Source organism: Rhipicephalus microplus, chromosome 9, assembly GCF_043290135.1.
Source record: "Rhipicephalus microplus isolate Deutch F79 chromosome 9, USDA_Rmic, whole genome shotgun sequence".
NCBI classification, from domain to species: Eukaryota; Metazoa; Arthropoda; class Arachnida; order Ixodida; family Ixodidae; genus Rhipicephalus; species Rhipicephalus microplus.
Genome location: NC_134708.1, coordinates 14,920,825 through 14,936,566, shown reverse-complemented (window position 1 = coordinate 14,936,566; position 15,742 = coordinate 14,920,825). Strand labels below are relative to the sequence as shown.

At 46.9% G+C, this 15,742-nt stretch overlaps 2 protein-coding genes across 2 annotated transcripts; both read right to left on the bottom strand.

Annotated features, from left to right (window-relative positions):
- Positions 1–2,725: 2,725 nt before the first annotated feature.
- On the bottom strand, positions 2,726–3,175 carry LOC142771260 (uncharacterized). The gene has a single exon (XM_075872738.1). The coding sequence runs from the start codon at positions 3,055–3,057 to the stop codon at positions 2,794–2,796; it is 264 nt and encodes an 87-aa protein (XP_075728853.1). The 5' UTR covers positions 3,058–3,175; the 3' UTR covers positions 2,726–2,793.
- A 2,630-nt stretch (positions 3,176–5,805) lies between these two features.
- On the bottom strand, positions 5,806–9,581 carry LOC119164881 (galactose-3-O-sulfotransferase 3-like). Its single transcript, XM_075874354.1, has 4 exons — positions 9,468–9,581; positions 8,542–8,887; positions 6,864–7,004; positions 5,806–6,280 (listed from the first exon to the last, which is right to left on the bottom strand). Exons 1-4 carry the CDS (start codon positions 9,545–9,547, stop codon positions 5,876–5,878), a joined length of 972 nt encoding a protein of 323 aa, XP_075730469.1. The 5' UTR covers positions 9,548–9,581; the 3' UTR covers positions 5,806–5,875.
- Positions 9,582–15,742: the final 6,161 nt, after the last annotated feature.

The following is a 15,742-nucleotide window of genomic DNA, read 5'->3' as shown; positions in this document are numbered from 1 at the left end:
CTTGGTACTCTGCTAAAATGAGCAGACTCTGACAAGTAGCTAGTTTTTTTTTTTTTAGAAGTATGTTAGAGTTAAACGTTTAAGCCAAGTGCATACATCAAGCCATGCCTATGTTTTCTTGTCAGAGTGCATTCGCGTTTGTTTACTGTAGGAACTCGGGTAAAAAGGGGAGAGGGGGCAGAAGTGTTGCATGCCTTGAAGGGAGCGAATGAGTGAGAACTTTATTTTGGTCCAAAGGCGGCAGAGACGGGACGGGACCGGAGGCCCCGCTAGCTCAGCCAGGTGGCTCCGCCCAGGATGATGCCGGGAAGTGGAGTGAGGCAGCTGCTTCGTTTTCCATCGCTGTAGCCGAGGCAAACGTATTTAGAAGCACTCTTCGATCGTCCGCGACCAATGCTTTCGGATCGCGTAGCGTCTCCCTCGTCGAAAAAAGGGGGAGAGGCAAAGCAGCGTAGCCTGACTGCAAATCTTCTGTGCCGGACGCTCCTGCCTCCAGATGTCGCTGGCGTGCACATCACGTGCGATATGGGGTGGGCAGGTTTTGAGGCGAGGGAAGCGCAGAGCAAAATAAGGTTCGAAGAAAGGCTAAGAAATATGAAGGAGAGTAGATGGGCAGAGAAGGTGTTCCGTTATTTGTATAGGAAGAGCGTGGACACACAGTGGAGAAAAAGAACTAGAAGACTCACTAGTAAATATACGGCTGGTATTGTAAGCCATATGTCAACAAAGAGCGTTAAGGGAAAAGTCAGGGAGGCGGAGAGGATTTACTGGATGGCAGCTATGGAGAAAAAACCGGCTTTGAGTAACTACCGAAAGGGCAAAAATGAAATAAGGAGGGAGGCATTTTACGATAATTCAAGGGGAAGCGCTTTACTGTTTGAAGCGAGATCGGGTTGCCTTAGAACGCGTAGTTATAAAGCAAGATTCAGTAAAGAAGAAGAACAATGCACATGCTGCGGGAAAGATAAGGAAACGGCGGAGCATGTTCTGATTGAATGTGGAAATATCCACCCAGGTGTACGTTTGGGCACGAGCCTACAGGAAGCCTTGGGTTTTAGGGACAACAATGGAAAGCTGAACACACCCGCGATTGAAATAAGTAAGAGACGGTTAGAGTATTGGTGGCAGAAAATTAGAGAGAAAGGACAAAAATAAATATTGGAAAAATAAAATATGGACAGTGTGCCGTAAATGGCAGAGAACTTAAGCTGAAAATTTACCTTTTTTTCCATTAAGATAGAATTTATCGAAGTAGAGGCATTAGGCCAACATCAAAAAAGAAAAAAAGGTTTTTTTATTTTTTTATTTTATTTTTTTGTCGAGCCTGGTGGCATACTTGTCACCACCCCGTTATAAAGGGGACGCTCATAGCATCCATCCATCCATCCATCCATCGACGCTGTGCTCCAGCTCTTTCGTATTGACCTCTCAGGCCTCGTTCTCACAGCCGTCAAACGACCCGTCGCGTTATGTGACGTCTAAAAAAGAAACGTAGAGATTACGCGATGGAGCTGTGTACGGACAGACGACGGTGGTTGCAAGGCCGACAGCAGCACATTTTTGTACACAATTCCTTTCTCCGTGACCGTGCAAACAACCAGTCTATCTATCCCCGCGTTCTTTTGTGCTCTCCGCGATTTCTTCTGTTCGTCAGGTGCGCCGAGGGGGAGCCGGCCCTGATACAATGAGGAGTGGGGCTCAGTACCCGCGCTGGAAACTTAGAGCATCGCTCTACCTCACCGTCACCCCGTTTTTTGACGAGAAAAAACGGGATGGGAATCCTCCCCCTTGACGAAAACCGGTGACGTCATGGTGACGGGACTGGTCGTTTTACGGCTGCTAGAACGAGCCCTAAATCTTCTCTCCGTAGGCGTTGAGCAGTGCTCCCGTGAATCTGTATTCACACGACAGACGCGATCGCGGATGAATCAGTCACGTGGCATGTGATTTTTCCGCATCCAGCATTCACACGACGGGGAGGACTCGCGAGGATTTTAGCATTGCTCCCCCAAGGATCCCGACCGTGATTCGGACTTCCGGCTTTTTCGCGAATCGCTCCGCCCGGACCGAAGCGGGGACGCGCGAACGGCTGACGTATGGTGACGTAGTACGCAAGCTCTAATCGCGATTTCGTCCGTCGTGAGAACACAGCTTGGAGGCAGAAAATGACGCCTCCACTGTAAAAAGAGCCCGAGCAAGCGTCTCCTTCCCGTTTTCGGGACATTCGAAATGTGCGACACTGACCGTGCTAGCGCCCACCACAACCTGCTGCCATTTTTTTAACCTCTCCTCCGATAAAGAATCCTGCAGCCGTGGTTCCCAGAAAGGTTCTGGGAGTGTTTAGATAAGCACCTGATTTCTTGGTTTTGCAGTGCAGTGCCTCGTGTTGTATTCCGAGTTGTCACAAATGGTCGGAACATTTGAATGATGCATTTTCCTCCCCTTTTGTCATACCACGTGAGATTCCCTCCGTGTGAAATTCGCACGAGATTTCCCTCCAGTTCAGTAGAGACGCTAAACGCATGCGTATTCAATAAGTTCCATCATTAGAAGCGCTTAGCTAATCTTGCGCTGCCATCTTCGAGCAAGGTCACCTTTTCCAAATATTGTGTATGATTATACCCCTTCCCCCAAGAAGGTGGGGCCGCTCGCTCTGTATTCTGAGACATTTGACACTTTATTTACGAAAAATTCCGGGCTACAATGAAACCAAGTGAAATGAACAGCGAGTAGGGCTTGATATGCCCGTTTCGTTTGTGAAGTTAAATCGCGCATTTGTTTCGTTCGTTTTTTCTATCTCGCCCTGCGCGCCGGCGTCGTCGTGGTGGTCGTAGGTGGCGACACCTGCGGGCAGAGCGCGAACAGTCGCTGGCGAGCCTCCTTGACGAACGCCTGTTCGGGCGTGGTGAGGAGCCTGCACATGCGTTGCTCGGCCTCGGAGACGTTCGTGAGGGGCGAGTACTCGATCACGGCCATCTTGGACACCCGGATGGAGTCGACGCACCGCCGGTACCAGAACGCCGTGCGGCTCTCCAGCGCCGCCACCTCGGCCTCCATGCGGCTGCGGCCGAACTCCTCCACCTTGCGATCCAGTTTGGCCGCGAAGTGCCTATACAGCCCCTCGTCCACGCGGTTAGCCTTCTCCAGGATACTGCGCGAGGCCGATCAGACCACAGTGACGTATGCAAGGACACATGTTATGCAAGGACACATGTTATGCAAGGACACATGTTATGCAAGGACACATGTATGCAAGGACAAAAGTATGCAAGGACACATGTTAAGGCGAAAGCCTTAATGCTCCTTCTGACCCGCGGTTTGACGCAAATGGTCGCAAATGACTTGGCACAGCCGCTCGCTGATCCATTTTTCAGACAGGCGACTTCAATCGCGTGACCTCTGAACCCATCGCGGGCTCGGGAACATGACGTCTGCTTAATTTACGGGACGATGGAAATGCGGGCCATTTGCGAGCAGTTGTGAATTCCGAGTGACCATGGGTTTGTCCCGCGCAAGTTCGCTCATCGGTCTCCTTGCGTCGCTTTTTGGTCGCCAGTCCCAAATGGTCGCGCGTCCGGTGCTTGTCGCAGGTGTGAACGAGCTTTAATATGCCCCATCCAGGATCGAACGTTCTTTTCACGATTTGAATAAAATTTGTATTTTTTAGATAGCGCTTGAAATTAACTAATCATAAAGCAGCTCGAGAGAAGAAGCTTTAGTTTTCAGAGCACTTTTTTTTGTATGTAGGCCTGTGTATTGTTCTGTAAAGGGCGATGGGGGGAGACGCTTTGGTTATGCCTACGCCAGCAGGGTAATCATTTGTTAACCTTTATAATTTGAAAAAAAAACAAATCATGCTTGTTATGCCACATGGCAGTCAAAGTTATAATAAAGTTTTATAGGCCCAAGCCGTTCGTTCATGCATAACATATTGCGTTTTTTTTTTTCGGTGCTTCGCAGAAAAACAAAAACGGGACGGGCCATTAGCTTTTCATATTTCTTGAGTGTTCTGCCACGAATCGCGCTAAAGTGGAATTCTTTGTAACTACCGCCCAAGGCAATAGGTCAGATTCAAAGGAAATATCCTTATATGCTCAATCTAAAGCATCACTCCTTTAGTAAAATTGGGCTTCGCTGCAATAGCACAATTTGAGGGGCAAAGCCCTCTTTCTCAGACTATTTTAGTCGGCTTTCCCGCAGCAAGGCACGTCGTGCGGCAAAGCCCGCTTTCTGCTTGTCACTTGCGTCGAGGTTTTAACAGAGTCCCTGCCAACGCAGCACCATCAAAGCAGTGGTATGATAAGCTGACTGCACTGAACTTCATTGTACAATATCGCACGCTGAGGAATCACGGGTATGGCTCTGGTGAAAGCTTTTTGGTGTACAAATGAACAAGCTGTCACACTAGTTTCACAATTTCAAACTTGTTGTGCATAAAATCTGGACCATGGTAATCGCATGGTGTTGACTAAAACGGCCACCCTTGAATTACGAGTGAAAAGTGTGACTGCATGTCACTGCACTAATAAATTAGCGAGTCAACGTTTAAATTTGAGATTAGCGTTCTTCTAGATCCCTACCCCTAGAACAGTCCTACTCCTAAAAGAATGATCATGAAAAGGTAACGTTGTCATCGATCTCTTTGTGGAGCGAAGGTTTGAAAACAAATCGGCACAAAGTTTTTATTAAGCTGACGGGAATATCGTTCTGGTTAATTAGTGCTCTTATTTATGATTTTGTACACTTACGAAAAGTGGGTATTATCGAAATTCGATTTTGGGGAAGTTATACTACGATGCGGAGGTGGGTCCATGAGTGCCGGTCTTTTACGGGTGTGGGTGAGGTTGGATATGTTGGCCTGAAATAATTTGGAAGGGCTGGGGAGTGAGAAGGATGGGGGGTAATGGACATTATATTTAGAAAGGGTGATTGGTGATGGGGTGTTTAATGTTTTGCCTACGCAAGGTACGCTCAAGTCATACACATGTGTAGAATCGACTCCCCCGTAATATGCCTAGTCTCAAAATTGCCCCGCCGCGGTAGTCTAGTGGCTAAGGTACTCGGCTGCCGACCCGCAGGTCGCGGGATCGAATCCCGGCTGCATTTGCGATGGAGGCGGAAATGTCGTAGGCCCGTGTGCTCAGATTTGGGTGCACGTTAACGAACCCCAGGTGGTCAAAATCTCCGGAGCCCTCCACTACGGCGTCTCTCATGATCATATAGTGGTTTTGGGATGTTAAACACCACAAATCAATCAATAGTCTCAAAGTTATTGGCTCGGAAGGGGCGTGGAGAGGGTGGGGGGGTTCACCAACATTCACACTCTAATGTTAGAAGCGTGGCAAATTGTGCTATTTACTAGGACATGACGATTGTTATGGCGCCATGTCCTCAAGTCATGTCACGATAAAAGAGGACAGCGCACGTCTTCTTGTCCTTTTGTCGTCGTTCTGAGCTCGCGCTATAACAATCGCCATGTAAGCAGGCGCGCCATTGCAAAAGCTGACAATATTATGTCAAAATAAAGTATAATCTTGCGTGCATTTGGGCTACTTAGATCCTCATTGTCGAAATCAAGTTGAATGAATGGGCGTGTACAGGGCACGTAGCGCGTAGGCCAGATAACCGCCGGTCTTTAGCAGTAACAGATCAGATTCCTAGAGACGGCGAATGCACGAAGGGAAGACAGAGTTAGGTGGACAGATGAGATTGAGAAGTTTGCGGTGTGTGGACAGGGGCAATTGCAGGGCCACGCTTATCGACGAAACGTGGGGCGCAATCAGCCTGGTGATGATGACGCCTGATCCACAGCCGTCCTTGTGTACAGTATACATATTTTTACGGTGGAGTAAACTCGGCTTCGAAAACCGGTGAGCTAAGCGGTTTCTCCGCACCTGACAGCTTCTTCGTCGGGCCTCGGGTATCGTTTGAGGCGCATGTTGTGCTTGAAGGTGACCACGTCGTCCAGCTGCCAACCGAGCAGGTCGCGCAGCAGCACCAGCGACTCGGTGAACCGTTCGGCGATCATGACGAGGTGGAAGGTCCGATCCACGGACTCCACGAACCGGGAGATTTCTTCGACACTGCCGCGGTCCGCCATGTCGTCTCCGTCGACGCCGAGGTCGAACGCCATCTGGTTGAAGCCCAGAGACCCGTGCAGACGCGAATTGCGCACCGTCTGAGGATGAACCGAGAGAGCGAAAAAAACAAAACAAACATTAATATGAGGCGAAAAGCTGCGTCCTGGGTTGGAAGCTTTCTTAATCACGTAAACCGTCGGCTATAGGTCAACAAACGGAACATATCTTGTGGTTGTGTTTTGGACTCGCGTGGACCAACGTTTTTCTGAGTTGGACTAACTCGGATTCACACTCATTTTTATCAATCGGACTCACTCTAACTAAAACTTCCAAAAGTACTAGTCGCCGGGAATCACTCAGACTTAGAGCTCGATCTGAGTCTGAGCAAGTCCAAGTGAGTCAACTCATGAGTTCGCTCGCCTATGCCGTTGACCCTCGCTCAGGCTGCGGTGCTGTTCTATGTAGGAGCATTAAAGCTGGACATATCTTACTGTTCCAGAGTGAGGCCCAGCCTCTTAAGGACGAAACTTGCGAGAGCATATGCTTTCACTACTTTCACTGTTCTCGCTACTTTGATATTTGGTGTCCTGTGGCATCGTCGCGTAATGATGACGTTTTTTGGTTGTTGTTGTTCGTGCTGACGCCGATGGTCTTTTTTTTCTATTTTGTGAGGAAGCATTTCGCCTCAAAGCAAAATCTTCGTTCATAAATCACCGATCGTTCTTTGTCCCCTTACTCGGCACTTCGTGTATTCGTACTGCCAGAGAGTCGGTGTTGTCGCACCTGCACGAAGAATGGCTGCTTGAGAAAGGCGGTCAGGTTGGCGTCGTAAACGTTGTGCAGCTCGAAGTAGTAGAACAGCGAGGCGAAGGCGTCCGTCGGCCGTCGCAGTATCGTCACGTACACGGTGTCGACGGGCATCACCTGAGCAGGACGAAATTACGTCACAGTAAAACTGCTCTGGGGTCACTTGGTGATTGCAAAGTGCGAAACTAACGAATCATAAGTGAGTACCTTAGTAACCTGCGCTTCGCCGATGGCATTGCATTGCTGAGTAACTCAGGGGACGGATTGCAACTCAGGATTACGGAGTTAGACGAGGAGAGCAGAAATGTGGGTCTTAAAATTAATCTGCAGAAAACGAAAGTAATGTACAACAACCTCGGAAGAGGGCAGCGCTTCGAGATAGGTAATAGTGCACTTCAAGTTGTAACAGACTATGTCTACCTAGGGCAGGTAATAACCGTGGAGCCGAACCACGAGATTGAAGTAACTAGAAGAATAGGAATGGGGTGGAGCAGTTTTGGCAAGCACTCTCAAATCAGGACAGGTAGATTGCCACTATCCCTCAAGAGGGAGGTATATAACAGCTGTATCTTGCCGGTACTTAGCTACGGAGCAGAAAGATGGAGACTTACAAAGAGGGTTCAACTTGAATTGAGCACGCGCAGCGAGCAATGGAAAGAAAAATGGTAGGTGTAACCTTAAAAGACAAAAAGAGAGCAGAGTGGATTAGGGAACAAACGGGGGTCAAGGATATCATAGTTGAAATCAAGAAGAGGAAACGGACATGGGCCGGGCATGTCGCGCGTAGACAGGATAACCGCTGGTCGTTAAGGGTAACTAACTGGATTCCAAGAGAAGGCAAGCGGGTTAGGGGGAGACAGAAGGTTAGGTGGGCAGATGAGATTAAGAAGTTTGCGGGTATAAATTGGCAGCAGTAAGCACAGGACCGAGTTGACTGGCGGAACATGGGAGAGGCCTTTGTCCTGCAGTGGACGTAGTCAGGCTGATGATGATTATGAAGTAAGCACAGGGTTTCCCTTGAGGAATAGAGCTCTCTCATCCCACCCATCGTTCATTGAGTTCTTAGAAAAACGAGCCCCGCAATGGACGCAAAAGTGCAAACGAAGCGATGTCAAGCTTCGCCCAAAAGCCTATTCTTGGTCCCCGGTTTTTCAGAGTTTTACAAAAGTTGCAAGTAAACACGTATTTGATCGACATAATAGCTGAAAACAAAAAACAAAACATGCGCGGCCATACGGCACGGCGTGGAATCGGCATTCCTTTTAGATTATTGGAGAGGGGGGCTGCCCCATCATTCGAACGTCTGTAGAATGAGCTAAAAATTCGGAATCCTTTACTTACGAATCTGTGCTTCACCCTCTCTCCCTCCTCCATTCCACTCCACGCGGTCGGTCATCTTTTTACCTCCCGCTCCTCATCGTCGCATCGCTTCTCAGTCTCGCTTCCCACATTTTGCTATGCTATGCTAAGCTGTAGTTGAGATTATATGTGATGCATAATACCTGATACTATATGCATACTATACAGCAAGCAGGGCACCGGCCGGGTTGGTTGGCGGAACATAAGAGAGGCTTTTGCCTTGTAGTGGGCGTAGTCGGGCAAGATACATGACTAAGCTCCGATTCTACTTCATCTCTCCTCGTCCTTGCATAACTCCTGCTTTGGCGATCAGGCAGTTTAGCCTTGTTTCGAAACGTTTACGCACCTCCTTGACGCCGGTCTCGTTGAATCGCATGTGCAGCGCCATCAGATTTGGCCGCAGCCCGCACTGCGAGTAGTTGAGCATGTGGTCGCGCGGCGAGAAGGACTGCGGGTAGCCCATCATGTGGCTGGTGGCCTCCTTCGGGAGCGCCAGGTTGAGGCCCTCGCCGTCGGCTCTGCGGAGCAGCAGGTTGAGCACCGACGAGCCGGCCGTCTTGTGCGTCTTCAGGAAGAACACGTCCCGCTGAGGTTCGCGGGCCACCGACGGCCTCGACGAGTGCTTCCTCGACGCGATGATGCTGCTCACGACAGCGTGGCGTAAATAAATTAAGAACAACGTGCTAACATTGAATAGCAGTGCACATGGACTGCTTCCTTCTCTCTTTCCGACGCGACACCTTTTGAATCGAAAATGCGACGTGCTGTTGTGCGCTGTGGTTGTCGAAGTTTCAGTTTTAAGTATACATCAGGGCTCTTCGCTCTGGTCTATCGTGCGCTGTTTACCCCCCTAAGCATCTAAACCGCCCAAATCACTGTTTTGTTTGCCGACAGATAAGCTATACGACAGCACAATGGCTATGACCGACGTGCTTAAATTTCAGCCTGGTGAATAAGACAAGACTGGTGCTGTGATGAGGTCAAGTTCATCATCGCAACGACCTGCTCCCTATTAAGTCAATGTACAAGGCAGACTATGACCCCCCCCCCCTATATGACTAGCCCCCTGAATAGCCCCCTGTGCCTAGCAAAATGGTGGTCTGCATCGCGAATACCCTAATCAAAGCGGTGTAGTCGTGTATGACAGAAGAGCCAATCGTGACGTACTAGGAAACGCAATACTCCTCTGTTGACGGTGTGAAATTGTGCTCGCATACTTACCCGAGGATGGCCAGAAGAGCCATGCCGAAAGTCACCACAAATGATTTCCAGTCTCTAAGCATCCTTCGTGTCAGACGCATAACCAGCGGATGATCTTCAACTTCGCCGCTTCCCTCTCGGTTGGGCACGTGCGAAGAAATTCCGAGTCGATGTCGATGATGATGATAATGAATAACGCGCCGAGGGACGCGTTCGTCGCCATCATGAAAGTTGTACGCCGGAAGTTGTATGAATTGTCCATGAACAGTTCTGGCGCAAAAAATGTTGTCTTTACTTCTGGGGGGGGGGGGGGGGATAGTGATGAGGGACAATTAAGCCTGTGTTCTTCGTGATGTTCAACACGATTCGACGTCCGCCTCCGATGCGAGAGGTAATGGGTTCGATTCCCAGTGCCGCCGCCAGGCATCCAACGCTTTTTTATTGAGAAGGGAGGTCAGCCGACCTCATGCTTACTGGTGTAAGCAGTCATTCTAAAAAGGTCACCTCTCCTTTCCATAATCCTCCATCGCGCATTCTTGAGCTTTCGCCAAAACAAATGTGCCACATTTAAAAAAAGGAAAAAAACATGTTTCATCACACAAACAAGTTAGGTCATTGTGCAAAGATGACTGTAGGAGGCAGTGCAACTGCAAGGAGTGTTTTCACATCAACGAATAACTGTCTTTCGTGTCCTTCTTGTCTCTGTGTCGTCGTTTTATTCTCGCGCTATAACTATCGGCATGCCATACCAACCAGCCCAAGCTCGACCTGCGACCCTTGGGCAACTTTATTTCGCATGCGTTTCTATTAAGACTGGCAATACATAACCTCTGCACATAAACCATGGCCCAGAGAGCTGCAAATGTTGTTTTCAAAGGCAACAATCTTTGCCAAGAGACTTTGCCCAATAGGTTAGTATTCTATAAGGCTAATTAATGTGCCATTTTATCTCAGTGAGCCTAATAGAATGATTACAGAGTGCAGAAAATGCAGCATGTGCATGCCAACTACGAAAAAGACTGTAGTGGTAATCTCTACAGCCATGTTTACAATTCTTAAACATTTTTTTTTGTAAGCTAGTAATTTCTGTTATCATACCACAGGCTCAGACAATTTCCGTTGTACAATTGTACAACTAAGACAAGCAGGTCAGGAAACAGTGCACATCATTTATTTACAGCACACACGCTCGCATGGTTAGTTGAAGTCTGGTGGGTTTCCCTCCATGAAGAAATCAAGTCAAAGCAGATGCAGGCACGGCCCAGATGAACGCACACCAGCCACACATTATCCCCTGGAAAACAAGAATTACACATGTATCTCATGGATGCTTAAGGACAGAATTGTAACTGGTTGAAAAATGAACTAACAAAAAAAACAACTTTATTATTGGTAAGGCAATGCAATAAAGCCTATGAGCAGCCACTTCCCTCTCAATATCTCGTAGCACTTTACATATGTCAGTATGGCTTTGCACTTAAATTATTGACAATTACTAATGTTAATTGGTAAAAACGCAGAGCGCAGTAGAAAGAACATATGTTAATTGGTAAAAACGCAGAGCGCAGTAGAAAGAACATAGCATGAAAACATACACAAGATCTGCTAGGCAGTTGCATATATTAGGCAACTAATGTGTTCTCACTGTCATCATCACTAATGCACAATCTTTCCCCCTCAATTTATCCTCATTTCATAGAGCTCTTTAAACAAACATTTAAAGGGACACTAAAGCCAAATAATTTATGTCAGAGTGAAAGCTCAATGCATCACAACCATTAAACAATACTATCAACAGCAGTGCCCTACTTACCGAAAAGTTAAGGCAAATACACAAGAACAGATGTGCTTCACGTAGGACATGCAAAAAGTGATCCCGATGACTTAAAAGGTACCACCTACAATTAATCACTAGTAATCAAACTAGCTGCACTGAATAAAGAACCTTCTTTGCATCAAAAGACTTAATAAAATGCTGCTTGTTTGTTTCTGTTCGACTCATCGGAAAAAATAACCGCCGGACGTTACTACAAGGAATATTGTTACGGGGAGAAGGCGTCTGAAAAATACCTTTACTTTTGGTAAATAGGCAGGCATTCAATATGGAGCCCAGTCAGCACAAGCTCGCCCTAAACATCGGCCTCTTTTCTACAATGTTCGTTTGTGGCGCCCCGTAGCATCACCCCCGGCGGCGAAGGCACCGTCTCGGTGCTCGGTTGGTCCAAGTAATATCGCTTCAGTCTCGTGACGTGAACAACGTCAGAACACGATCGCGCGCTGGTGGCGTTAAGAGGTTCAATATCATATGTCGCGTCGGTGACTTGGCGCACCACACGGTACGGACCCGAGTACGGTGAAGTGAGCTTTTCGCACAGGCCAACTCGCCGCGACGGCGTCCAGAGAAGGACTGTGTCACCTTGACTGAAGTAGACATCACGATGGCACGCGTTGTAGACCTGTCGTTGTCGTTCCTGCGAATCACTCAGACGCCGGCGAGCGATCTCACGTGCCTCTAGAGCTCTAGAAATCACATCGCGGGCATATTCTGACGTGTGGCTAACGGCAGGAAGGAGCGTGTCGAAAGGCAATGTAGGTTCTCGTCCGTACAGGAGGAAAAATGGCGAGAAACCTGCAGTGTCATGCCGAGACGTATTATAGGCAAATGTTCCAAATGGAAGGGCGGAGTCCCAGTCACAATGGTTGGAAGAAACGTACACGGCGAGCATGTCCGTGATGGTTCTATTTAGCCGCTCCCCCGTCGCCCTGTGGACGCATGTCCCGCTCAACTAACCGACGTCGCTCTCCCTCACCCTCCTACCACCAGTCCTCGGAAAACTGACGGGCGCAGCTCCTAGAGGTGAGCCTGCTTCGTGGTCCTTCTACACTTCTACACTTTCGTGGTCCACACATATCACTTCTATCTGTGCCAACACATCAAGATCATTAGGTTTTCTGTGTCGAAATCTACACAGTGCTCTCTCCGATGTGCGCAAACTGGCTTATCTTGCTCTAATCCGTCCTCAACTGGAGTTCGCATCCTCCATTTGGTCACCATATCAACAATATTTCATAGATAATTTAGAATGCATACAGAACAGAGCTAGTCGATTCATAGCGCGTAATCACAGCTACCCGTCCAGCGTAACACAGATTAAACATAGCCTTGCACTGAGCCACTGAAAATTCGCCGCGACATCTCACTTTTATCACTATTTCACAAACTCATCCACACCAGCATGATGCCATCTGTTCACCTTAATCTAGCCTTCGAACTTCGAGCATACTACATAACACCTTTAGCTTATCACGCATGTACGGCAATACTAACGCTTTCAACCAGTCGGCTCTTCCACGAGCTATTCGTTTGTGGAATGATTTGCCAGATGATCTTGCGTCAGAACAAGACCACACAAAATTCTATCATACTCTTAAAAAATACTTATGCACCAAAAACTGCTCTCTCGCATCTTCGTAATCATCAGTGTTTATAGGACTGTTGCCGATGTTTTTGCACTATTGCTAGGTTATAGTTACTGTCATAATAGTTTTTTTTTGTATTTCACCTTCACATACTGTAACTCACTTTTCTAGTTTGTATTTTGCTTACATGTTCATAAGTAGAACTGCATTTTCTATTATATTTATTATTTGCTTATGTATGTGTAGATATTACCTATATGTATTTTTCTAACATATTATCTGTACCGCCCCCCTTACACAATGCCCCTCGAGGGCTCTGTAAGGTACTGTAAATAAATAAATAAATGGCGCGAGTGGTCCAAAAGTTCAATTTTCGCCTGGTTAACCTGGACAGGTCGTGCCATCTAGCGGGGCTCAGTTCAACAAAACACGCCTGCCCACGCTGGCCTGCTATCTCGCAGGTCACGGCAAGAAATTGTTCTATGGCCATTGTTGCGCTTGTGGCTCATGCTACTTTCGTTCTGCTGCTCCTAGATTCAGCAGCTGCGCAGAAAAGCTGGGCAACGTTGTGCATGGCAACAGTGATGTGACAGGCTCCACTAGAGGACCACTAAAACACTTTTTTTTTTTTCAAAATATGCACTTCTTTGGCACAAAAATAAAGCTATGAGGTTTCTGGATTGCTATTTCAACAATCAACATCGACTTAATAGTTGCCTTCAGAGTCGCTTTAAGACAACCAACGAATAAACGATAGATATAAGTATGCACTCCAATGCTTAAATCTAGTACATGCAGTCAGATACTCAGGACGGAAGGTAAAGTTACTGTTTACAACACAATGAGGCCAAGAAGAATGAATTAGAATGGATAGGTTTAATAAAATTAATACAACAGCTAAAATTAATTTCAACCATGCTGTGACAGCCAACATACCCCAAGTTAATCGCATCATCACTTAGCAAATTTCATTGAGAGAACAGGAGCAGGTGCACCAAATAGTGAGGAGCTGGGTGCAGTGCACTGTGAGCAGGGCAACTCCATCTGCGACTGGAATGCATCACGCTTCGGGAGAGCAGGTGAGAGAGTGACGATAAGTATTCCACGGGATCAAAAAGTCCCGAGGCCCCAGCATTTTCTGTGGCAGCAGGACAATATGTGTGAAATCTGTCAGCCACATGTTTGCCATTATCCTAATTCGCAGTTACGTATTACGTTCCGTGTGCAGCGATGCATTCGGTAAGTGTAGCTGCGTATACTTCGTAGCCGTCATCCCCGTACAAGAGGTGCCAATATAGCAGCGAAAGCACTCTCGCTTTACCACTGGATGACGGTACACCTACTCATGTTCGATCACTGAAACTTGCCGGCTCTGAAGAGAGAACTGTAAGAGCGCTTTTAAATGCTTCTTTTTTCTCCTATGGAATTCGCCATAAGCAGTGTAGGGCATGGCTTTGCAAGAGCCAGGCTACAGACTTGGCGGCGATGTGTAGAGAATGTCTCGCGACATCGCAAGCTGCGTGCAAGCCGCAACCGGAACATGACAGTGAAGACATACCTAATCAGCCTTCTTTGGGTTGTTTACAGAGAGGTAGTGGTACAAAACCACCAGGAGAAACAAGGATACCCCGAGGGCATTCGCAAAGACAGCTAGTTGGATGTCGGTGATCATGGTGACCTGCACGAATTGTTAGAAATGTAAGATGGCATTTGATGTGCAATACAATATTTATTAGGTTTAGTGAATATAATGCCTCATGTAGGGTACCAACAAAGACACTGAGTTATGTAAAACGAGAGCATTAGTGAATGCGTAATAGATATTTATGTTACACAAAAACAAGATATTCCTTAAAACCTGCAGCCTGTACTTTGATGACCAATCTCTAAAACCAAGAACGTACCGATACGTCACGCATCATGTATCCAGAAAGGTCATTTTGTACTTGCCTAGCACAACTGACGAGCAGCTAGAACATGTGTCCACATACTTCACTACACTACGTCAAGTTATTCTTTTCTGCACAAATAATTTTATGTTATTACTTTACTTCTACATGGCAGTAAAGAAACCAAGAAAAATGTCTTGACGAGAGGAGAGAACTCACGACATACACAACAGATTAATGAAAGTGCGGCACTTTCGCGATACCACTGAAGTTCAAAGTCATGATGGAGTACAGAAAAGAGCAAACCATTGTACGCTTGGAAATGTCTCTGAAAAAGCGCACATTGAGAAAGTGCCCTGCTGACGTGTGCTAATTATGTCTTACGATAAAGAACAGGCCTAAGGATACTTCCAGTTCACTGTAAGCACAGCATATATTCGTTGAATTAGAGCACGAATTGTGTGTTTTCTTATGTACTGATAGGCCACGTAAGAATAAAAAACAAGAAAAAGCCATCGCTTATGTCACATTTACATATAAAAATATGTAGCCATAAGAAATTATGGAAATTTGAGAAAGCAAGGTGTAGTACGAGAAGAAGTTATGGATCAAGTTTGATCCAGTTATGATCAAGTTTACATTTTCACCGGAACGCAGATTGACATTTGAAATGCACGCTACTATGTAACATCTTGATCAAGTTTACATTTTCACTGGAATGCAGATTGACATTTGAAATGCACGCTATAACGTAAAATCTTCTATTCTGGACTGTGGGATGCGATGCTCGTGCAATGTGCTTGGCTTGACGAACTGGTTGTCCCGAATAGTTAAACAACATCGTATTAAAGGTTTTTCGCTCTCACCTTGCAAGAAACTCTGGATGCGTTCCAAGGACGATTCGAATAAAGAAGGTGGAAAAATAACAGAAGACTATGATGCCTTGAAATATTTAGCACATTTCGTTCACGAACAACACGCGCGTGA